Raw genomic sequence first — 23,060 nt, 5'->3', positions numbered from 1 at the left:
CTAAAAACATGTTCTAACAAGTTCTATTGGCATTTGGCACACTGTGCCGGTGCGAAGGGAGCCAACATGTTGCCACCACAGTCAGAGTCAGCGGCAGAGTCAGCGGCAGAGTCAGAGTCAGAGCCAGAGCCAGAGCCCAGACTAACATGTTGGGCTGGCTGACTTTGTGGGGCATTTATGTGGCCGAAGCCCTCAGCAAACATCAGGCAGCAGAAGCTAAGCCCGGGACCAAAAACAGCAGCATCAAAAATTGCAACAGGAATGACAACGATGATGATGATGATGATGAGGATTCGTATAGTTTGTGGGTTTGGGCATTCAACGCATTCTGGTCCCCGGCGTGCATTAGTCATAGGAATTGTGCAGACAACAATGGCCGGCTACGGCATTCGGGGTAGAATTTGTGCAGCGCGGCGTATGATTAACAAAATTAGCAAACATTTATCAACAGCTGCACAAGGGCGGCCGCCCGAGGGAAGCCGCAGCGCGCGAGTGGAATTACTCGGAAAAACTAGAACAACAGATAGAAATAAAAAAGACTTTGTCAACTTTTATGACAAGTCTGTTGCTCTGTTCCCGTTCTCCTCTCTCTGCCACTCTCTCTCTCTCTCTCTCTCGCTCGCTCGCCGTGTGTTATGCAGCTGAAATTCCTAACTCAATTTTTGTTTCAACATTTGAATTTCTGTGTGCTTTCTTCTCACTTTTGTATTTGTTTTTATTCGCCCGCTTTTCATTTCATTTCATTTTTTTTCTTTTTTGTATTCTCTCTTCAATGGGGCGGTGGGTTTGAGCAAGTGGCTGGAGCGTGTTTTAACCAAAGATCGCGCGTTTCATAATTAAACAAACATCGTTAGGCCCGTGCTCGTTGGCGTAAACTTTGCCAAGCTCCAAACGAACATTCCAACTTATATTTAAACACTTTAAAGTCTTGAAAGACGTCACAGAATACGTTTTTTAAGCAATAAACCTTAGGCAAAGCATTTATTTTGGCATTGTTTTAATTTAGTACAAAAGGTAAAGCTTTTCCCACCGATTGAGCGCCTTTGCTTAAGTTTATTTTCGATACTCTTCTCTTAGTATTCAGCTGGCTCAACTTGCCATATCCGATTAAAATGCACAGCTTGTCTCACACACAATCAGCTGCAGCTTCAGCTTCATCTTCATCTTCAATTCTCCCACCCAGTCGCACTCTTTTTCTCAGCCTCAGCCTCAACCCTCAACTTGAAGTGCAATTGCAATGGCAATCCATTTGATTGCCTTTGTGTTTGCTTGTCCATTTCCTACGAGTCTTGGCAAACACATTTTTTGTTTCTCTCTCCCTCAAAAAGGAATCCTTTTGCTGCTCTTTTTGTCCATTGACTTTTGATATAATTGCTTATTTTTCAGCAGGAAGCAGCGATGGGGCATCAGGGGTATGTACATGTGTCTGTATAACGAGCAGTGGCTGCCCCCACCATGCCCTTATACGTTTCATAGTTAACATAATTAAAAGCAGCGAATATTGATGGGAAATGGGGAGCTGTCAGTAAAATTGATTGAAAACATGTCGAGCAGGAGAACCTTTGACCCGCCTCCGCCTCCGCCTCCGCCTGCAACTTGTTTCTCCTCTTTTTTAGCGGTTATCTTGCTTTGTGTGTCTCTCTCAACTATTGACGAGCAGACAGACCAAGAACAAGTCCCTTCCCCGCCAACAGATGAACTCCCTAATGAACTGCGCAAAAGCTCATTAAGCTGGACTCACAACATGCCCACTGGCACCTGTGCAGTTATAGATAAATATTCCCCATCCACTCGAAACTTATATCCACGAAAATCATTCAAGTATGGACTTGCACTTGAGTAATTAAAACTATTCCTTTTACTTACGATTAACTTGGATTCTTGCTAAAAATACGGTCAAAACATTCCAAAAACTCACCTGCAAAGAAAGGAAATGAGAAGTGAAAATTGTGGATTAATTAATTGCGACAAGAATGTGTGATGGAAAAGCGCGTTTAATATGGGAAATATTTACTCAAATTTAGGTTGCAAATTGCAAGAAATATATTAAATATGTCAATCACAGCTCAAAGCTTAAGTCTGCAATTGATTTGGAATGTAATTGATGTGTTCTACATTCAGCCGGCGGGGGGGGGCTTGCAGTTATTTATGAACATTTACATAAGTATTCCAAATCTTCTATCTTCAGGTCCTTTTTTTATATGTTTACCCATTCCATTTACTATTCTATTGAAAAGCTTTCCTGTCCAATAATTCAACCATTTTAATATTTAATAATAAAAAGCAAAGCAGCTGCCACTTCAAACGATGGGAAATATTATGTACATTTTCAGACTATTGTTTTTTCTTTGCCCATAAATTTATGGAGAGTTTTTTATGTCATTTTCATTAAATATTTTCTGCGAAAACCTTTCGACTTTTTTGCATCTTTAACCGCAATTTCCTGTGCAATATTGTCGGCGAATTACCTGTGGCGGCGGCGGCAGCGCCTCCCACAGCTGGTTGTCACCGGCAGAGGCAACTACAGGCGGCTGCATATCAACTCTAAGTAGATGCAGCCTTAGCACCAGAGAGTTTTCATATTCCTGGAATTGCAACTGCTACTGCAGGCACAGTGGCAGGGACATTGACTGGCTCTTTGACTGCCGCACATAACATGCCGCATAATGTCCTCAGTTGCTGGAGTTGGCCTTGAAACCCACTTCCGATTGAACTGAGATAAGTTCCCCTTCCGTTGGCTGTGCAGCATCCGACTGGATCGCAAAAGCTTCGCAGCTGTTGTGTGCCAGCTGTAAAGCTTCGCTGGTAATGAATTCAGGCAAACAAAAGCTCTGACGAAAGCATTTCGTGTCGCCTAAGGTGAAAGCTCGTGCAGGCTTCGGTGGTGGATGGCGAAAGCTTTCTTCGCGAAAAGCTGCGACATATCCAAGTCATATCTGCTGCACATAAAGCTGCCAAAAGCTGCCTCCGCGTGCCCCGCGTTTAATTTGAACCTCAAATTTGAATTCAGTTTTAGGCAGCCGCAAATTTGATGAAAGTTTCAGCAAATAAATCAATTAAAAATAAATATAAAATAAATAAAATATGGAAATATAAATATATGTTGAAAAAACATTGAATAAATAAATAACAATAAATATAAATTTACAAATTTATGCCATGTGCGCGCACCTTGGGCACACGCCTTGGCTATTGATTAATTATTGGATTTATTTTTGGCCTGGCCCGACCCGTTCCGTTCTCTCCTGTTCCCCTGGCCTAACCAGACTATAAATAATCTCCATACACACACACACACACACACACACACACATAGATATGTATACATTTTGCTGAAGTTCAATGACTAGCAACAAGGGAGCTCCACTCAGGCGTGAATTATTGGCAGGCTGCTGCTGCCCAGCCGGCTCCTTCAGTGCCCAAAACTGTCCCGACCAGCATGCTCGAGGCGCCACTTGTCATGACAAAGTTGCATAATGAATTTGAGGCAGTGGACTCCCTGTGTGTGTGTGTGTGGGTGTGCAACAGTTGCCATCAATGTTGATTACACACATTAAATGGTGCAAGAAGGGGTTTGTCGCCACGTGGCCAATGAAGCTGTCGCCCGTCGGCTGGACTCACACATTTATTATCCAAGCAACTAATTGGAAGTGCCGGAAGTGCTGGAAACACACACAAAAAGGTTGCCACAAATCTAAGTACTTGATGGCTGAATTGATGAATCGAAATACTTCAAAATACTCGCAGTTGGGGCCCACAACTCGGTGGAAAAACCAAAGCCTTGTGAAGCTTACAGATACTCTGGTAGCTGCAGATAATTTTATCTCAAAAAAGGTTACAAATTTAGTTTAATATTTAAGAACATTTAATTGTACAAACAAAATGTCTGCTTCTGATTAAATTTCCTTTAAATTGGTGCAGGACTCAGCTCAAGCCTCACCTCACCATCCTGTGATAAATTCCCACACACAGAGAAAATGTTGCACAGTACATTGGCCAGAGGAGCATTGTCAGGGAAGGTTCATTTCCGCTGTGGCCACACAAAATGGCGTGCAAAATGCAAAAAAGAAAAGAAGAGCAAAAAGAGGCTTTCTCTCTCTGCCGCCAAGTTGATGGGCAACATTAACACACGCGATGTGGGTCTCTGGCATCTGTGGCACTGCCAGGTGGCAAGCAAGCAAGCAAGCATCCAAGGACAGGGACAGGGACAGGGACAATTGCATGTGTAATTTGTGTTTAGTGGGCTGGAAGCGAAGTTATCCAACAACAGCCCAGCAGTGCCAACGCTCCACTTAATGTTTCAAACAAAAGACAAAACGAGAGAATGAGTACAGGGGAAACTAGCAGCGAGTTGGGTGCAAAAGTTCAGCGAGTGTATGTTTGAGCGAGTGCTCAAAAGTCAAGCAATCCAACGAGCATTTATCAGTGGTACACCAAGTGAAGGACTCTGCAGCGTTCAATAGTTTCTTGCTCTTTGATTGGCACTGTAAGCCTGCTCGATTGTGGTTCAGTTGTACATCTTTTCTGACTGTTTCCATCCACAAATCACCTTTAAATAAATCCCATTTATGTACACTCAATCGTAAATCGTTTTACTTCGATTTCTATATTAAATTTGGCATATTTTTGGTGTGCTCTAAAGCTGATCCTTTCGCTAACCACACGTTCTGGCTGGGCATTGCTGCTGTCCTTTGGGTTCCTTCTTGCAGCGAGTGTCCTTCTTACAGTGGGGCTTCTTCGTTTTACAGCTGGGATTCTTTTTGGTGCATGTCGTTCCAGGGGACGCCGTGATGATTGGTGTCTCAGTTTGTGGCCAGGACACCGTGCAGCATGTCGGCTCGCATCGTGCCATCGTTGTGGTCTCACATGGTGGCCTGCTTGTTGCTTCTGCTGTGGTGCCAGTCGCTGCTGTGCTGGTTGGTGTCTCAGTGTGTGACAAGGTGCTGCAGGTGGGTTCGCATCGCGCCATCGTTGTGCTCTCACACGGTGGCTTCAATGTCGTTCCAGGCGCAGCTGTCGTGATGGGTGTTTCAGTCTGTGGCCAGGACACCGTACAGCAAGTGGGTTCGCATCGCCCAATCGTTGTGGCCTCACTCGTTGGACCACAAGGCTCTTCCTCCTCCTCATCAGCAGAGCAATCGCTGTCATCATCGTCACTCAAGTCCTCGTCATCTACGATTGATTTTCGCGTTGTCCTTCTCGTTGAAAATTGCGACTCACCGACCTCGATGAGGGCCACGGCCACCATCAGTCCAATCAGCCACAGAAAGCGCATCGTGAACACTGCTGACTGGAGCAGCCAAATACTTGTGCTATATATACCAAGTGCATATACATACGGGTATATATTATTATTATTTTATATATAAAAATGGATGTCATGTGCCCGGGAGTCTTGTCCATTTTGCAGTGTATGTGCGGGTGGGTGCCGCGTACCCATCATCCATCGCCTTCCATAAATATTTGCCTGTTGGAAAGGTCTGTTTTTTCATTTTTGGCTCTCACTCGTTTTACTTTGCGCGTTTTTTATTTTACTCCATTTATTTATTGTTTTTTTTTTGGCTGTTTTTTTTTGTGTGTTTTTTTTGCTGTTTTTTTTTGTGTGTTTTTTGTTGTATATTTTTGAAGTTTGCATAGCGACAGCTGCTTATTAGCATATTGATTGCTTTTAAGGTTATTATTTTCTTTCGGCTTCTTCAAATTATTTTGTTCAATTACGCGTTTTGGTTATTTGCATTGCGGTGAAGATCGTTGCCTATTAAAATTATGTTTATTATTTTAATGATGGGAATGGGAGCGTTTTTCTTTTTGCGATAGCTGGCAGATAATTCTTGCTGAAGTATTTTCTGATTGGCAGTTTCCAAAAAATGGTTATAAATCCAGAGAAAAAGATCCCTGAAAGCCCAAATATTTGCACATTTGTTTTAAAAATACATCAAAATGTAAACGAGCACGAATCGATTTTTTCCGAGAGTGGAAATTGTGCGAAAAAATATGTTTTCACTTATGCTTTACTCTTCAAATGCAAAATATTTAATTTAAATATATTTTATGCATTAAATAAATAATTTTTTATATTTAATTCTATTTAATTGAAAGTGCTTTGAAGTTATATAAATTATTAAAAATTAATTTAATAAATTAATTGTTAAGACACTCTTTTCATATCATAAAAAATCCGCTATAGTTTTTACGAATATTTCAAAGCTGTTATCGCAAGAAGCTCTTCTGTGGCATCAGCGTCACATCTCCAGAGCAATCAACTTTCAATTGTTTTCGGGGCTGAGGCATTTGCTGCCAGAACCCGTGCCCGGCCTTCGCGTTGGGCAAACAGAATTTGGACTATAAAATGCGACGAGAAGCTTAGACAATGTGTCAGAATACGGAGCCCACTGTGTGAGAATGAAGTACGACAAGCGATCCCTGCTGCTAGCCCTGCTCTGCCTGGGCATGTGCCTCGCCCTGGTGGCGGGCCAGGCGCCGGCCGATGGGGAGGGCGAAGATTACAGTGGCACCACCACCGATGTGGGTGGCGCTGATGAAGACGGCGGCTCAGGCTCATCGGACGATGGTGGCGCAGATGGCGGCGGCACCGATGTGGATGCTGGTGGCGATTATCCCGATTCGGAGCCAGCAGCTCCACCACCTCCACCACCACCACCACCACCAAAGAAGAAGAAGAACAACAACAGCAACAAGAAGAAGGCTGGAAACAAGCGCGCCGGCAACAACAACAAGGCCAACAGCAAGAAGACCGCCGCTGCCCGAAAGCGCAACAACAACAGCGCCCGGAATACCAGCAACAAGCGCAGCGCCGCTCGGGCCACCGGCAACAACAATCGGAATAGCCGACGCGCCAACAACAACAATGCCAGAAGGACCCGCGGTTAGGGGCGGTCCAGCTTCAACCCCAACAAAAAGTGTATAGCAAAATAAATTTTTTTTTCTACCGATTTAAGTCTGATTTTGTTGCATTTTCTGTGTCTACTTTTTGTGTGTTTTTTTTGCATTTTTTTTTCGTAGTGCAACAAATGGAATATCCCTATATGATGGATTTTTGTGTGTAATTTGTTGATGATGATATGAGCGAAATAGGCGCAAAAATGAGCCGAAAGAGAGACATTTTTCGGTGGCCACTGCCTGGCACAAGGTGACGTCTTCACCACAGGGCGCTCTCTTTTGGGTTCCCTTATTGGTACTCCACACAGCGGACAACGTCACCTTGCAAGTAACCAAATCTTGTGCAAGCTGCTCTGTTCACAACTTGTTCAACATTATAAGTTATTCAGAGGAGTCCTTGTCCGCCCAAAAGCCAAACACACACACACAGAGCACCCATATGGGTACTGTAGTTACTCCTCCATGTGACATCCAAAATGCAGCCTACAAATAAAATCCACATCTTTTATTTCTGCTCCTTTATTGTTTTTCTTTTGTTTGTTTTTGATGTTGTTTGTGTTGTTTTTGTGTCTGCAACAACCTGTGGGTGGTAGCCTGAAAGTTTTGTCACTTAACTTTTGTAATTCGATTAAGTCTCGACTAGCTGGAAATTGACTTGATTGCAAGTCGCTAATTGCCACCCTGCCACACAGTCTCTGTTTTCATTGGGCTAACTTTTCAGTTAGTTAAAGTTGATTTTCTAGTTAGGTGTGGGCGTTGGGCGTGTTCCTCGGTGGGCGTATTCGCAAATAGCTTGACAATGAGAGTCTACCACTAGCCACCCTCTGTGTGTGTGTTTTGCCTTGGCTCTTGTCTGACGGTGGCTCTGATGCTGGCTGGGTGTATGCTAATTTAATAACAACCTGACGAACATTTGTGCAAACGTTGCCAAAAAACAAAATGCCAGACACGTTTTGTTTCGTTTTGCTTCTTCTGATTGTTTTGCAAATATCTATAATTTCGCACATATCGCATATGGATGCGTGTCAAAATTATTAAGAAACAAAAATGTTTCGCTATCTGTCTCTTTCCTTTGGTCAGGACCAACATTTGGCTGATCGGCCATCAAAAAATGATCTCCGTCTGAAGAAATCGTCTGCTCCAAGACCGAAACTAGTTCCACTAAATTTCCTTAATAAATTTCCTTTTTAGCATAAAAACTAACATCTTTTGGACACACACAAATAAATAAATAAATAATTTCCCACATGGTCTGTTTGTGTTTTGATTTGTTCGTCCCTGCGCCATTTGGCAATTTAGTTTGGTTTGTGACGCCCCCGCACAGAAGTTTGCGACGAGACCGCCTGTGGACTTGACGACTTTTGCTTCCTTCTAATGAGCAATTAAGTTTTGCACGTTGATTGATTGATACTAATTGATGGATTGGCACAAAAAGGAACCAAATTCAACCTTAAGACAGCCAAAATAACAAAATCCAACAACAGTAATTGCTCATTATGGCTATTAAATAGTCTCATTTGCAGTTCCAGGCTACAAATTCCGAACTTCATCGATTGGCTGCTGGGCGTATCGCTAGCAAGTTGAGGATAAACACAAGATCATCGCAAGCGAATTATGCAAAGCAATTACATACATATAAGAAGGAGAATTCACCGAAGGAGAAAATATAACGGAGAAAGAGCGGCGCTACAAACATGTAAACAGTGGAGCTATTCTAAGCTTACTTCTATCACAAGCACAGTGTAAGTTCCCGAGTGTAAATAATAAGCTTCGAATAGAGTTAAGAGCAGCGGCCGGCAGCGTCGTTTGCCATGTGCATAGAAAAAGAAGAACACGGGCAGCGCAGTCGGCACAAGCACAGCGCAAAAGCTTCGTGTGGCTTCGGCCTATGTGCAGATAAGCAACTGTTGGGCTGCCGCAGCGGCAGAGAAGCACAAAACGTTTTTGGGCTTCGTGCCTGTGCATTTCTGTGAATGCACTAAAATATGCGTGTACCTGCGCACCCACCCCTGAATTAAAGGTAAACAGTTGGATCACAAAACCAGAGAGCAAAGTAGCCAAAGCAAGCTCTCGCTCTCTTGCTTACTATTCCTCTGTGTAACTCTCTCAGAGGTAAATGCATTGGAAAGATCCGTTATAATGCTGAGTATGTCATATGCACAAGCGCGATAGAGAAGCAAGAAATGTTTTTGGGTTCGTGTCTGCATGTGCATTTTGTATTTGCAGACAACAGAAACGAAATCAAAAACGTTTCTTGCTTCTCTGCCGCTGCGGCTGCCCAACAGTAGGTAGTGCACAGGCAGAGCTGACGCCTGCTGTAGAGCTTTTTGGCACATAAATGTAAATAGTAAATAAATGTAACGAAGCTTGGCGACTTCTGATTTACAGTAAAATATGTGATATAATCTTACCGAACATTGGCCAGGGTGTGACGACGATTCTTGAGATAGCGACTGTGGTACTTCTGCAGATCCCCGATGGAGCCCTGTTCGGCCTGCATCTTGCTGGTGGGAAGCAGCTGCGAGTTGCTCGGGTGCGAGGAGGCTAGTGCTGAGGCCGACGACGAGGTCAGGCGATGGTGGGCCGCAACGCTGACGCTGCTGCTGTTTTGGGTATTGGTGGTGGTGTTGCCGGTGCTGCCGCCGCTGGAGGCGAGCGTCTCGTTCGAGTTGCTGCCGATGACGGTGGTGGCCGATGAGGAGTTGCCGGTGGAGCCGATGGGTGCTAGGACGATGCGCGACCAGCAGGACTTGTGCGGCTTGCGGAACTTAAGCTTGATGCGTGGCGATGGTGTGGAGGCACTGCCGTAGTCGGTGGCCTGGCCAGCACTGACCGATCCAGCTGCTCCGGCCGCTGTGGCCGGTCCCGTGGACGATGAGGTGGCCGACGAGTGATGGACACTCTCACAGCTGCCGCAGTAGCCCGCACCAGCGATTGTGATGGGCGGTAGGGTGTCTGTGCACTGGCTGCTCAGGGACAGCTGCTTGGAGTTGGCCTGCTCGGACTCTTCCTCCTCCTTGATGTGCGGCAGTGGTGAAGTCTGTGGCTGGCAGCTGCAGCGCGACTGCGTCTGGCTCTGGCTCTGATTGGGATTCTGGTTCTGACTTGGATTTGGATTCGGATTCGGATTCGTGCTGCTGCTGTACAGACTGGATGGGGTGCTCGTCAGCAGATTGACTGGGGCAGTGACTGCTGTCGTCACCGCGGCGCTCGTCACTGGCTGAATCAGGCTGCCTGCTGCTGCTGCTCCTGCTGCTGCTGCTGCTGCTGCTGCTGCTGTTGTGGTGGAGCTGGGACCCCCAAGCTGCTGCACCACCGCAGTGGGCGAGACACTCGCGTCACTGAGGGTCTCTGGTTCGGCGCGACGTGCCACTAGGCCGCTGGCGAGGGATGCGGCGGCTATGTCAGCGGCGCTCAGTTGCTGCTCCAAGTCCTCGTCCACGTCGTTGATCAATGTCTTCAGCGAGATGGGCGTTGTCACCGATGTACCGCCAATGGTGTCCGCCAACGAGTGTTTCTTCTCGCCGCTTGTATACGCTTCCAGAACGGACTCGCTGCTGATCAGCTGTCGGTCGCCTTCTACTACTCCTCCTGTTCCTGCTCGTGTTCCTCCTTCTCTGTTTGGTGATTGATCACCTTTGGTGGCTCTCCTTTTGGCCTCGTCCTGCTCCACGCCCGACTGATGCGGACACTTTTGCTGCTGCGGATCAGCGGTGTCCGAAATGTTCTTGTTGCTCTTCGGTTCGTCCGGTGTCTGTGCGGGTGTTTGGGGCGGACTTGTGGCGGGGGCTGCGGAGCCGCCCCCGCGACAAGGTAGGCAACAGCGAAACACTGTGCCACCGAAGCACTTGGTTCTTGTCTTTGATTTTCGCTTGCCTTGCCCCTTGCTGCCGCTCCCACAGCCGTTCCCAGCCGTACAACTGCCGCCGCCGGCAGCGCCTCCGCCCGTTCCTTCGCCTGCACCCACTCCCGCTCCGCCTCCACCGGCACCACCGCCCCCGCCGCCCCCACTGGCTGCCAGGCCGTTGACGTTACAGTTGCCACCTACTGCAGCCGTTCCACTGTGGCCGTTCCCGTTTTCGTTTCCGTTTCCGTTGCTGCTGCAGCTGATGCGATGCTGATGCTGAAAAGGAACCAAAACAAAACAGAAAGTTCAGCCAAAGGGTCAGGTTATTGAGTTTTCATTAGTGTCTAGCGTTCCCCCTGCCCGTTCCCATCATCAACCTTGGCCAGCGGCTGATCCGAACCCTTTTGCCCCGCATTCTTGCTAAACGAAAAACTTTGCGCGAGCCTCGCCAAACGCATCATGCCCCAATCGATGTTGCTTGCTCCTGGTCACAGGCACATTATCCTTCACACGATTGTCTGCAAAGAGATTAAGAGAGAGAAACACAATTAGCATGTGGTTGGAGCCAAGATATTCGTAAATAATTATTTATTTTTTAACCAAAAGAGCATTCAATTGTCTTTAACGCTGACTTTCTTTTCTTTTCTCAATCTTTCCCCCTTAGATGCCGCCACAAAGTATGCCACAGCCAGACAGCCACAGCATGAGCGAGGTGTGGGTATGTGGGTTATCCACATATTTGCCACAGAAAACTGTTTTTTTTTTGGCAACATCCGCGACCTTCCGGCGACCAGCGAGCAGCTGCACAAACTGACCCACATGCCACACACAGTGAGGCGTGCCCCTGCTTCGAGTTTCGCTTTTCTACGGCTCATTTCAGCTCTACTCCGCTGTCAGCGATTCCCTTAAATCAGTCCATCATCGACCGGAATCGAACACTGCTGGGGCACACCACAACGCAGAAATGCTGACGCTGGAACTGAAATTGAAACTGAAATGTTTGCTCCTGTTGCTGCCCTGGCTGCTGGTATGCAAGTTCTTCTACAAGCCCGAGGACTTTACGGAGAGGGATGTGTTCTACAACAGCTTGGACTATCACCCAGAGGACTACATTGATACGTTCACAACCCTACAGCAGGACGACTACTTTCAGTGATGAGAAATGCAACAGCAGGACGACTACTTTCAGTGATATAAAATGGTTTACGGGCGAAGCTCCGCTCTGGATATTATAATACTTTTCGCATATTTCCGTTTTAGGTATTAAGAAGAGTGAAATTTATTAAGTAATTAAGTACAGAAATATAATTTTTAATTGAATGTTCATGTTGCCTGATCACAGGTCAGAATTAACACTCCTGGCGAGACTCTCTCGCCGATCTACTGCTTTGCGCTCTCGCTCGTTCTTCCTGTCGATGAGCGACTTTGCACTCGCTCGCTTTTGCTTTGTCTATCGATGTTCTAGACATAATCTAACCATGCTGTGATAACAACAGAAACTTTCTTTGTTTAGCAATGGAATTTTTATGAGTTAGTTGCGAGACATATGTGCCTTTCCATTTTGCACTACTTATAATCAAATTTTAATGAAAGATTCTCTCGAAGACAGACTTAACAAATATAAATGTAAATATTTACTGTGTCATAGCTAAAACAACATTAAAGATTATTCAAGATGAGCACACATTTATGGCAACAAATCATTAACAAAACAATTCAACGTCTCCGCATTGTGGGAACCGTTCATTATTGGCTTTAAGCTAATATTTTAGTCAATGACTGATTACCCCAATAATTCCATTCAAATCCTTTTAAACCAATCGAAGCTCGAAAATAAACAAATATTTGAATCATTTAGTTCCCCAGACAATGGTCTGATTGTCTTAATATTCGCACTTAGCCCAATACAATGTCATTGCTAAATTTAAACCTCATCAAAACAGAGAACCTTTGAACAAGTGGATGGGAAATTCGCAATTTTAAGTAGTGTTTAAATATAAATTCATGCGCAAATTGGAGACAAATATTTGTACAAATGACACTTCAAAAAGTAAGAAAGAATACAAAAAATAAAATTACAGACAACCTTGTCAGGTGATCTAGGAAACTGAACGTGGTACAGTCGATATCTAATTTTTTAAAACAACTTTCTTTGTTGTCTCGTGTTTGGATATTGATTTAGATTAAAGTATTTATCTATGAGGCAGGCGCTCAGTCTCTATCCTGAGACATTTATATCTTTCTATCCTTAAGACAGTTTTACACGACTTATCGTCGATGTTAAGACAGGAGAGTCAGGGTAGGGTGCCATCAATACCCATAATATAGTTATCATGATAATGCCACACGTTTTATTGTAATTAATGCCAATAAAGACATCTAGTCCAACATTTTGATTATTTCATGCTACAAATGTTCCAAAAAATAAGACAAAGTTGTGGAAGTATTGAAAGTCGTTGGCAGCTTCAATTCTTGATCGCTATATCTTCATGTATTATATCGACATGAAAATACAATTTTCTTTTCAACCCATCAACTTATGAGAATGTTCGCGCTGCAAAAACTATGAATTAAAATTAAAAAGTTGTGACGCGTAAGAAGCGTCTCACACGTTCTTACTCGCTAAAAATTATTTTAGGGGTGGCATAAAAATTCGGAGTATGAGGAAGTGATCTTAACATAAAGATCCACAAGCTAATTTCTGTCCCGCTGATTGTCGCACAGTTTTAATATTTAATAACTTATTATTATTTATTTGTTAATTAATTTATATTTGCTGCAAAATTGCCTCAGGACACCTGCAGCTTATAAAGAATCAAATCCCTGATCGATGTATTTTTTAATAGCTTTTATTTCGTTTAATATTCTTCAAAATATTCCTAACCAAATATAAAAAAAAAGAAATTGTAATCCCTGGGCATTGGATAAACTAAAAACGAAATTGGCTTCGTTCAACGGTAATCGTTTGGTTTGGCGGTTTGTCGGAGTTCAATTGGGAGGGGGTTCGGGCGGGGGGGGGCAAGCTTGGGTCTAGCCCCTCCTGCGCCTGGAGAGGGAGCGGCGCCTGGCGGAGGTGCTGGCACTGCTGGAGGTGGTCGAGGCATTGTGATGGTGACGCCTCCTGGTCTTGCGCTTGTTCTTGCGCTTGTTCTTGCTGCTGCTCCTCTTGCCGCCTCTTGAGCGTTCCGTCCACTTCGTGACCCTCTTCTTCTTCTTGCTACTAGACGCTGCGGTCGTGGTGGTCGCCGATGCGCTCGTGGTGGTTGTAGTTGAGGCGGCTGCGGTGGTGGTGTCAGCGGTGGTGGCTGCCGTAGTTGTGGCTGCCGCGGCCGATGCCGAGGTGGTTGTGGCAGTGGCAGTTGCCGGCGTTGTGGCAGTGCCAGAGCCACTGGTCCGTCCCACCAGGACACAGGCCAGGAGTGCCAGGAGTAAGACGCAAGAATATCTCATGGTTGTTGCTGATGCTCTTCGCTGTCCAAGAACTCTTTGCCAAACTGCCACCAAAGACGGGCTTTTTATACCCGCAGCGTGATTCTGCATTTTGTGTTTGCACTTGCGAACCTTTTGTTCCGCTTTCAGTTTCCAAATTTGTGAAACTCCAAAAAGAATGTGCGCAGACAATTGCCAACACAAAGAATTCATCGCAAACATAGTGTCTGTCTCAGCTGCCACAGTTCGGTAAACGACCTCGAGCGATATCTGAGATCGTTGAGCATCTGTGGCCTACCTGTGGGTGCTGCGCGACATCCGAAGATTGTATTGCATAGCCTCGAGCGGGGGCTGGGGCTAACAAAGCGACAAATAGTTTGCCAAAATATATTTAATGCTGATTGAACACTTAAGGCTCTGCTCTGCCCTGCCCAAGTCTGTGTGTTTGTGTGTCTGTGCTGTACATATTCGTGTGGACTGTGGTGTAGCTTAATTGTTGCGTAAATTCCTTCTGGATGGCTGTGCATCGCCAGCGGCATTGCCTTTGTTGTTTCTGCCATGAGAATTCTGCATAATCTCGGCCATGCTGCAGTTGGTGCCACTGCCAGGCTCATCCATGGTGCGGCGTTTCCTGTAATTAGCACACCGCTCGCCGATGCTGCTTTGGTTATTAGAACCGGCGGCTAAACTGGTTGGCAAGCTCTTGTTGCCCTGCGGCGACGGTGACGAGGGGGCGACATCGTTAAAGTATCCCTCATAGAGGACGAAGTGATTGGCCTGCGGTATGGTGCGCACCAGCCCGTAGTGGCGGGCCATGAAGAGTAGCATTTTCGAGGATGGGCGGTCAATCGATAGCTTCACCGGGGACCACCCCTCCTGCGTCAGCATCGTCTCGAAGAGCTGCTTGCCCAGCCCGCGGCGCTGGTGCTTCTCGTCCACATAAAAGTCAAGTATGGCCGGTGCCCGCTTCACCTGGTGCGCCTTGCCAGTCCCATCGTACAGGTAGAGATCCTTGGTGCCCACCTTGAGCAGCCCAACCACAGACCCGTTGGGCCCGTCATCGGCATCCGCCATCAGGTAAACGATTTGATTGTCGCTCAGCCCCAGACGCTGGGCCGTGGTCACCTGGCTGACCAGCTCCTGGGCTACGGCCGACTTCTTACCGATTAAGTCGAGTATCTCCGTCATCTTCATCGCGGCATCAGCGCACTGCACACGCGTGCCGGAAGAGTTCTGCGGCAGCATGTCCGACGCCACTTTTATAATCGCCTCCGGGAACAGAGGCTTAATATCGAAGGAAAACCTCGTCATTGCACACACTTGTCCTTGGTGTTGTTCCGGGCCGAAACATTAAATTATACTAAATGTAATGCAAATTTATAAGAGGCTTTAAATAATATTTCTTGAATTTGTTTACACTTCCGCACTGACACGAGCATGCGTAGATGTGTGTGCTTCGATCACTTTTGATTTGTTTGTGGTACGATAGTTTTCTAGACGATATTTTTTGAACTAGCACTCGACGCCTGAACCTCCCACTCCAGATAACTGAGACAGAAATTGTGTAATCAATTTACTAGATTTTTGTACACCCGAAATAAGATAAATGATCTGCAAATTAAGTAAATTATCACATCGATAGCCACAAATGGCAACCCTTATGCGTGCGGTCTCACTAAACATCGGCAAAAAGCAATCGAAAGCCATCAAATGATGAAAGCCCGAAAGCAAATAATTTAATAAAATCTTTCAATAAACGTATACACAGATTTAATTGTTAATTGGTTTAGCTGTTAGTTAAACTAAATAATTTAATTCCAATTTGGGCAATTCAATAACACTGTAATGACTTGTGACGTCATCTGCCAGCACCCTTTTCAACACTGTAAATTCTTGGAATTGAAGCGAAGGCGCAATTAACTTAAGCGATCGAAAAATTGTGAAAATAACTACGAAAATTGATTCTATGCACAAAGAAAAGAAGAAACTGAAGCGTAGCCCTGCTCTGCATATGGAAGGGAATATGTAAGAAGGATTCAGATTCCCCACATTGCGGGAGCCTCTATTTATTTGTTGTTTGTGTTGTTTTTTAGTGCAAGTGGATCGGCTGCCATCAGCCACATGTGCGCCTGCTACAGGACGGCGAGGGAGTCCCCTGGAAGTCGAGGGAGCAATTGCAACGATCTCGTTTCCGTGTGAGTTATCTGGTCAATCCACACTCCGGCCACATTATTCTAAGTCAGTCTCTTTGCACGTACTCTAAGCTGGCCTTTGGCCTGTTGTTACTTTGCCTCCGCCCTTGCCCTTTGAGGCATTCGAGTTCGCATTTCGCTAGAAGTCAGCACGTTTTGACACGTGTTGGGTGCGATAATTAATATTTATGAACCTGTAGCGGTTCAAGTGTCATTAGTGAGTGAGCAGCACACGGGCGATTAAGTAAACCACAAACAAACAAACAAAGAAACAACTAACAACCCACAAATGATGCCCTGCGGTTGCTTCCACTGATCGTTGCCACTGCCCGCGTGGGGGTGGGTCAGCCGCAGGTAGAGAGTTCGCCAATATTAGGTCCGTGTCCGTGTCCGTGGCTACCTGCATCGCGGGGAGTTTGTTGTTTGGGTCGATTGTTCGCTGTGCGAAAAGCCTAGCTATGAAGAACATTTGTGTCACTTGAACTCAGACAGTGCAAAGCATAAATAAGTGTCGTGTAGACTCAGCTTCACTTAAGCTAGAACAAGTAGCATAAAGTAAATCTTTACTGTGGTTCGCCAGCAGCACTTCCCACTGTACCGAAACACAGTTACATACTTATGTACATATGTACATATGTGCATATGCATGTGCATGTTTGTGCTTGCACTCAGCAGCAGACGAAAGTTGTGCCGTTCTTTTCGTCTCCTCATCCCACGCCTTCGCTTCGCTCGCTTGCATCTTAGCTGCTCTCGCGCCCTATCGCTCTCTCAACTTCTTGCTCTCTCTCCACTTATCGCGTTCGTTCTAAGCTTCGCTTGCATTTCGGCGCACAGGCAATTCTGCCCCTCTGCTGCTGCCCTTCCACTTCTTCTCGAATTATTGTCCCGTTTCACATAGTCTTGGACTGATTCTGCGAGCGCTCTTCGTCTTGAATCACTACGTGCACATGCACATACAACTATGTACATACATACATGTAACGGTTGGTGCCCCCCCACAAAACAGATCATTGATATTCTGCTGAATCCCACTTTAAGCCACAATCCAGAAACCACAAATTCAAGATGTTAATTACTTAGTAACAATGCAAACAAATAATTTAAATTCAATTTTTTAATTGCCTTACAACTATGCAAAAAACATTCATTAATACTAGAAAATAAACAGAGTTACGGTAACAGGGATGCGCTAGGGTCGGGATCAGCGTTAGCATTGGTTTCAAGTAACAGGCATCAGGCTTAGGCTTTGTTTTTCCTGTTCCTGTTCCTGTTCCTGCGGCGGACGATCCTCTTCTTGCCCCCGCGGATCCTCCGCTTGTGGTGGCGCACCTTCTTCTTGCCCGCAGATGTCGAGGCTGCTGTGGTGGTTGCGGCTGTGGTTGTGGTCGTGTCTGAGGCGGCCGTTGTGGTGGTTGCCGCTGCGGAGGTGGTTGTGGTGGCTGCCGATGCTGAGGTTGTCGCGGCTACCGTTGTGGTGGCAGTGCCAGTGGCCCTGGTCTGTCTAACCAGGACACAGCCGAACAGGGCCAGGAGCAGGAGAACGCAAGAGTACCTCATGTTGGTGATAGTTGGATTGGCTTACAACTGATGCTTTTCCGGATGCCATCGAGGGGCTTTTATAGCTGAATAGATCTAGATTCTGGATCAGTTTCCAGCTTCCACTTCCCAGCTTTGGGTTTACCCCGAATCTGGGGCTCTGCTACATTTTAACTGTGTCACAGCAATGCGAATACTTTCGGTAACAAAGAGTGGTCTGGCCGAACAATAATTTGCAAATTTGTTCCCCCACCACAACTGTGCAAACACGCGAGATTTTTCTTTTACTTTCCTTTTTCCGGCGCACTGCCAAACAGGCAAACAGGCAAACAATCTGCGTAAATTACTTTGTTAACTTGCTGCTCCGATTTTAATTCAAATTTTCCATTGCCTCTGGCTTTTGGAGCACAATAAAAGGCAGTCGTTTCGCTGCAATTGTCACCAGTTCATCAGAGCAATCGATCCATCAACATGAGGTACTCTTGCGTTCTCCTTCTCCTGGCCGTGCTCGGCTGTGTCCTCCTGCAGGAGACCAGGGCCACTGGCACCGCCACCACAACGGTGGCTGCTACCACAACCGCGACAACCTCAGCATCGGCAGCTACCACAACCACCTCCGCAGCGGCAACCACCACTACGGCCGCCTCAGACACGACCACAACCACAGCCGCAACCACCACAGCAGCCTCGACATCTGCGGGCAAGAAGAAGGTGCGCCACTACAAGCGGAGGATCCACGGGGGCAAGAAGAGGATCGTGCGCCGCGAGAACAGGAACAGGAACAGGAAAAACAGAGAATAACCCTGATGCCTGAGACAATGATGCGAATCCCGGAACCCATGCTGACCCCTAACGAATGCCTGATAAAATAGTTTTTTTTTTGGTGTAATTTCATAAGTACATATTGGGAATGTCCCTTGGATGTTCTCTAACCTTAAGGCACATATAAAATTGTTTAACAAAATAATAGAGAAATTTAAGTTATTGATGAGAGAACATTTAGATATATGGAAAGATATCTTCACACGCGTCAATCGTTGCCTTTTGCTTGTGATGCCTCAAAAGAAATTTCGTCAGTTGTCCGAGAGAAAGTTCCAGCTGCCATATTGGGAGTCAAAAGTGCGTAAAGCCAAAGCAAAACAACAAGAAAGAAGAGCCATCATTTATTTATGTATATTTCGATATGCATTGAGCTGTCAAACTTCAGTTTCAATGGAAATCCATTAGCAGCAAAAAGCGAAGCCACGAAAGCCCCGAAACCAAAGGAGGAGCATCAGCAATTGCGTTGAAAAATAAGTGCAAACTTTTTGCAGGCAACATTTTTGTGCCAAGAAAGAGTTGCCATAGATACACCATTAGGTGTGTGTGGTGTGGTGTGTGTGTGTGTGTGTCTGGTGTATGTTTGACAGGTAACAAGAAGACAGGCAACAACGGAAGCAGGAGGCAAACCGCATCACGAAAAAGCGCACACAAATTCCACATTCCACTTTGCGCTTTCTCGTTGAGTTCTTCTCGGGGGAGTTTTCATTACGCGCTGAATTATTCGAAACATTTTAGAGCCTAGCCGGGGGGCTGCTAGCCAAATGAGCCAGCCGCCAGTTATGCCAGAGAAATGTGCCAAAAAACCGCTGACTGAGACAGGTCTTGAGGCGGCATCCCAGCTGCTGGAATGATAGTTCGATTCGGGCACTGACATGCTGATGGAAATTCCTAAGTAATTCATACGAATCTAAATAATTCCCATAGACACTCAACGGACACATTCCGAGTCGGCAATTTTATGGAAATCTTTCTTTCATCTCTAAACATCAATTATGCAGATTTTTGAAGGTATTTCCATGGCCGACACTTGGCCCACTGCAATTTGTAAATGCAATAAATAAAATCAAATAATCCAACATTTATTTGCCGACTGCCAGAGCCGGAATCTGTCGCTCTCTGTCGCGCCGGAAGGGAAAATCAATTTGATATTAAAAACGTCGCTAAGCAAAATCTGCACAGAGGACACAGAGGAGTCGTCATCCACATGGATAAAGTCATAAAGCAGCAGGGGGGATGGCATGGACGGATGTACACATACGGGTACATGCTCGTATCGGTATTTGCTATTGATTTTTATTGAGACATTTGCAAAATTAATGTCTATGATGTGGGGGAGCGCTGACGATGATCCCAGGAAGCACTCTCGACTCGACTTTCGACTTTCGACTCTCCACTTGTCGAATGATGAGCGGGCATTAATAAATCAATAGCATTTTGATGGCAAATAATTTGAGAGCAGCTCTTGCCGCATCCTCGACATTCTGCCTCCTGCGCACCTCTGTCTCTGCCTCTGTGTGTGTGCTCCCGATAAGCGACTGTCATGGCCTCCAGTTATGGCTGCATGGCGCTTACTCCACAGACTCGCGTGTCAAGTTCTCTTTATTGATTGATGCGAACAAATCTAGTTCCTGTCTTTCACACACACACGAGTACAGCGTGTGTAAAAGAATATACAAATAATGTCATTAATTTTGCTGCAGAGCCGCACAATGGAGCCAGAACACAATCCAACTGACCTGCGGCTCAAATGATAAAGCTGCAGCGGGTTCAGCACCCATTTCCGCACACGATTTTGAAACCAAAAAGTTTGAACTATTTCCCGCCTGCAAATAGTTATCGCAGTAGCTTTGATTTTAGTTTTTATGCTCGTCAAATCTCATTACAAGTCGGCTCAGCACATTGTACACGAGCATAACTAAATTTTGTAACCGTTTCCGCAATATTTTTCATTGATTTCCTTTGGCTAAAATGGAGCAGCACCACCCGATGGCACATTTCTGGTTCGTCCGGAACATGGACATTATAATGCGCATCTGCCTGGGGGATCCACTTGTGAGTTGTTGCACCTGCAAGCCTCGCACTACTAATCCAAGTTTTTCCTGCAGGAATCGGCTGTGCAATCATTTGTGCTCAATCCACCCGAAGAAGACGATCCGGCGACCCTGCACTTTCTGATGCGAATCACCGACCTCAAGAAACGTTTCAACCAGGCCAACGAGCAGTGCTTCAGTCTGGAACGCGAATATCCCACACCCAATTCATTTTTGCTACACCAACGCCTCGATGCCAATTTCCAAACATTAAAGCGTGAGGCTAGGGACGTAGCCAGGGACATGCAGCGGCACCACATCACCGCCCATGTGGTCTAGGGGATTGAGTCTCGCGGCCACACCTAAGCGACAATAGTTAGGACACAAAATTTGCTGTAAATAGAAAATAGGAAAATAAATACTCCACAAGAAAGAGACTGAGTCTTGTTTTTGGAATAGGCTGTCTCCCCCGCCAGCTGGCATTGCTTTAGTGACGCAACTTTGAGCCTGTGATGGCACTTGGCGGTCAGCTGTGGTTTGTTATCGATATTTGCTGATATGATGGCAGCGCCAGGCACATTTTCTTTCTTTTTTCTGGAACATTTGAAGCTTGCTGCACAAAGCCGAAGAAAACACATTTAAAGTGCATCGAAACTATAGACCGGTAAGCACATCATCATTGCCCGCTCAATTCTCTCTAAATGCTGCACAAATAATTGCAGAATGAATAACCAGAAGGAAGAGCACATGCCAGAGGCAGAGGATAATGCCACACTCATCTTCACCAACAACGAATCTGGAGTCTGGAAACAGCCTCCTCTGCGCCAACTTAGGCGCCATCTGGGCCGTTCCGTGGCGTTGATTTGATCGGTGATCTCTCCGCATTTGGCTTGTTCGTGCGTGTGGACTATGCTGCAAATCTGGTGCTGCCATATACACGGAACCTGATCAAGACATGTCCGCAGTTAAGCCGCGCGATCTGCACCCCACCGAGTTAAAGGGCAGGGACATCGTCTCGGTGTTTTTGTGTTCTAAAAATTGCGCATATTCAATTGGGGGAGGATTCAGCGCAGCATCAATCACTTTTTGTGTCACCAAATCAAACAAACAAATTACTCTCACAACAAACAAATATTTGTGGCGCTGCTGACGTCGCAGATGGGAGATTGTTCTGTTCTGGCTGAGTTTTCTGCTGTCTCTCGCTCTGGTATTCCCCCACTATCAAGTGCCAGCAACTATGCTGCCGCGTGCCAATATTTAACAGGCACAAACCGGCAGAATTGATCAATGAAATCGATGAAGCGATTCAGCGATTCGGCGATCGATGAATGGAAGATTCTGTCTGTCAGCAAATATTATTAGACGCGTTAGAAGCGCTGGTCTGGCAGTCTGTCGTGTCTGGCTGGAATTTCGGAGTTTGTGTATTTGATTCGCTCATTGTGCTGGTGTGCAAATAGTTGGCATTTGTGCAAATATTTCGGCAAGCGTAGTGGTGGGCTGCGACATGTCTTTGACGCAGTTCACGGGACGCTGCGGAGTGGTATAAATAGCGGCCCGTGGGACTGGAGGAAGTCAGAGAAGAGTTTCAGCTCTTCCATTGAATTTGTCTGAATCTGTCGCTATGAAACTTCACTGGATGCTGCTGGCCGTGTGCCTCGCCTGTCTGCTGACTGTCGGCTGTGGCTCTGGCACTGCCACCAGCACCACCACCAGCACAGTGGGTGCCACCTCCACCACCAGCGCAACTCCAGCCGGCAGCACCACCGCCGCCAGCACAGCCACCGGCTCCACCACGGCAGCCAGCAGCAGCAGCAGCAGCGACGAAGCCACCACAGTCGCGAGCACCACCAGCAGCAGTAGCAGCAGCAGCAGCAGCAGCAGCAGCTCCTCCAAGAAGAAGAGTGCCGCTGCCAAGCGACGGGCCCGGCGGCTACGTCGTGAGCGCAGAGCTGCCCGCAGGCGGGCTGCCAGAAGGCGCGCTGCCCGCAGGAGGAACAGGGGTTAGACTTGATTCTCCCTCCCACTCACACTCCCCTCCTTTTTTTTTACCATCATTGGCGTATGTCAATGGTTTATAATACGATTTGTATCCTGGGCTATAGTTAAAAAATGCTTAAACAAACATTTGCATATTCTTTTTGTTGATTTTTTTGTGGGTTCAGATCAACATTTCTACTGGCTGTTTGTATAAGCAATAAGAATAATTTCTACTTTGTAAACAAACACAAAACAGTGTGCCCAGAGCGCAGTCACTTTGCGCACTTTGGTCATACTGGGCACAGAGCAAAATTCTTTTGCAAGAAA

The 23,060-nt window shown here is 46.1% G+C and overlaps 8 protein-coding genes across 11 annotated transcripts in view; 4 read left to right on the top strand and 4 right to left on the bottom strand.

Annotated features, from left to right (window-relative positions):
- Positions 1 to 11,220, bottom strand: part of LOC117903411 (cAMP-specific 3',5'-cyclic phosphodiesterase) — a 108,263-nt gene extending 97,043 nt beyond the window's left edge. For all 4 annotated transcript variants that reach the window (XM_034815415.1, XM_034815416.1, XM_034815417.1 and 1 more), the window contains exons 1-2: positions 11,125 to 11,220; positions 9,312 to 11,017 (exon numbers count right to left, since the gene is read on the bottom strand). In XM_034815415.1, the coding sequence (XP_034671306.1) occupies positions 9,312 to 11,017; positions 11,125 to 11,208 (1,790 nt within the window). In that variant the 5' untranslated portion in view covers positions 11,209 to 11,220. The remainder of the gene's footprint in view (positions 1 to 9,311; positions 11,018 to 11,124) is intronic.
- Positions 4,572 to 5,301, bottom strand: LOC117903418 (salivary glue protein Sgs-4-like). The gene is made up of 3 exons (XM_034815433.1): positions 5,216 to 5,301; positions 4,992 to 5,182; positions 4,572 to 4,874 (listed from the first exon to the last, which is right to left on the bottom strand). The coding sequence occupies exons 1-3, from the start codon at positions 5,273 to 5,275 to the stop codon at positions 4,655 to 4,657; spliced, it is 471 nt and encodes a 156-aa protein (XP_034671324.1). The 5' UTR covers positions 5,276 to 5,301; the 3' UTR covers positions 4,572 to 4,654.
- A 191-nt stretch (positions 11,221 to 11,411) lies between the features above and the next one.
- On the top strand, positions 11,412 to 11,916 carry LOC117903251 (protein new-glue 4). Its single transcript, XM_034815154.1, has 2 exons — positions 11,412 to 11,465; positions 11,628 to 11,916. Exons 1-2 carry the CDS (start codon positions 11,412 to 11,414, stop codon positions 11,901 to 11,903), a joined length of 330 nt encoding a protein of 109 aa, XP_034671045.1. The 3' UTR covers positions 11,904 to 11,916.
- Positions 11,917 to 13,723: 1,807 nt separating this feature from the next.
- On the bottom strand, positions 13,724 to 14,242 carry LOC117903417 (protein new-glue 3-like). The gene has a single exon (XM_034815432.1). It carries the CDS (start codon positions 14,195 to 14,197, stop codon positions 13,778 to 13,780), a length of 420 nt encoding a protein of 139 aa, XP_034671323.1. The 5' UTR covers positions 14,198 to 14,242; the 3' UTR covers positions 13,724 to 13,777.
- A 347-nt stretch (positions 14,243 to 14,589) lies between these two features.
- On the bottom strand, positions 14,590 to 15,547 carry LOC117903415 (alpha-tubulin N-acetyltransferase 1-like). Its single transcript, XM_034815430.1, has one exon. It carries the CDS (start codon positions 15,485 to 15,487, stop codon positions 14,666 to 14,668), a length of 822 nt encoding a protein of 273 aa, XP_034671321.1. The 5' UTR covers positions 15,488 to 15,547; the 3' UTR covers positions 14,590 to 14,665.
- Positions 15,548 to 18,328: 2,781 nt separating this feature from the next.
- LOC117903421 (protein new-glue 1-like) lies at positions 18,329 to 18,868 on the top strand. Its single transcript, XM_034815437.1, has one exon. The coding sequence runs from the start codon at positions 18,376 to 18,378 to the stop codon at positions 18,703 to 18,705; it is 330 nt and encodes a 109-aa protein (XP_034671328.1). The 5' UTR covers positions 18,329 to 18,375; the 3' UTR covers positions 18,706 to 18,868.
- Positions 18,869 to 20,587: 1,719 nt separating this feature from the next.
- LOC117903420 lies at positions 20,588 to 21,142 on the top strand. The gene is made up of 2 exons (XM_034815436.1): positions 20,588 to 20,778; positions 20,832 to 21,142. Exons 1-2 carry the CDS (start codon positions 20,695 to 20,697, stop codon positions 21,093 to 21,095), a joined length of 348 nt encoding a protein of 115 aa, XP_034671327.1. The 5' UTR covers positions 20,588 to 20,694; the 3' UTR covers positions 21,096 to 21,142.
- Positions 21,143 to 22,333: 1,191 nt separating this feature from the next.
- LOC117903419 (bypass of stop codon protein 1) lies at positions 22,334 to 22,850 on the top strand. Its single transcript, XM_034815435.1, has one exon. It carries the CDS (start codon positions 22,378 to 22,380, stop codon positions 22,759 to 22,761), a length of 384 nt encoding a protein of 127 aa, XP_034671326.1. The 5' UTR covers positions 22,334 to 22,377; the 3' UTR covers positions 22,762 to 22,850.
- The last annotated feature ends 210 nt before the right edge of the window (positions 22,851 to 23,060 follow it).

Source organism: Drosophila subobscura, chromosome A (assembly GCF_008121235.1).
Source record: "Drosophila subobscura isolate 14011-0131.10 chromosome A, UCBerk_Dsub_1.0, whole genome shotgun sequence".
Taxonomy (NCBI): Eukaryota; Metazoa; Arthropoda; class Insecta; order Diptera; family Drosophilidae; genus Drosophila; species Drosophila subobscura.
This window is presented reverse-complemented; position numbering and strand designations above follow the sequence as displayed.

Excerpts from the sequence above, each read along its gene's own strand:
- LOC117903415 (XM_034815430.1), bottom strand. The coding sequence starts at position 15,487 with ATGACGAGGTTTTCCTTCGATATTAAGCCTCTGTTCCCGGAGGCGATT.
- LOC117903251 (XM_034815154.1), top strand. The coding sequence starts at position 11,412 with ATGCCGCCACAAAGTATGCCACAGCCAGACAGCCACAGCATGAGCGAG. Across the intron at positions 11,466-11,627 it reads ACAGCATGAGCGAGGTGTGG|CTCTACTCCGCTGTCAGCGA; the intron begins GTATGTGGGTTA and ends GGCTCATTTCAG.
- LOC117903420 (XM_034815436.1), top strand. The coding sequence starts at position 20,695 with ATGGAGCAGCACCACCCGATGGCACATTTCTGGTTCGTCCGGAACATG. Across the intron at positions 20,779-20,831 it reads TCTGCCTGGGGGATCCACTT|GAATCGGCTGTGCAATCATT; the intron begins GTGAGTTGTTGC and ends TTTTTCCTGCAG.
- LOC117903419 (XM_034815435.1), top strand. The coding sequence starts at position 22,378 with ATGAAACTTCACTGGATGCTGCTGGCCGTGTGCCTCGCCTGTCTGCTG.
- LOC117903417 (XM_034815432.1), bottom strand. The coding sequence starts at position 14,197 with ATGAGATATTCTTGCGTCTTACTCCTGGCACTCCTGGCCTGTGTCCTG.
- LOC117903418 (XM_034815433.1), bottom strand. The coding sequence starts at position 5,275 with ATGCGCTTTCTGTGGCTGATTGGACTGATGGTGGCCGTGGCCCTCATC. Across the intron at positions 5,183-5,215 it reads CCCTCATCGAGGTCGGTGAG|TCAATCGTAGATGACGAGGA; the intron begins TCGCAATTTTCA and ends ACAACGCGAAAA. Across the intron at positions 4,875-4,991 it reads GCGCCTGGAACGACATTGAA|GCCACCATGTGAGACCACAA; the intron begins GCCACCGTGTGA and ends AGCAACAAGCAG.
- LOC117903421 (XM_034815437.1), top strand. The coding sequence starts at position 18,376 with ATGAGGTACTCTTGCGTTCTCCTTCTCCTGGCCGTGCTCGGCTGTGTC.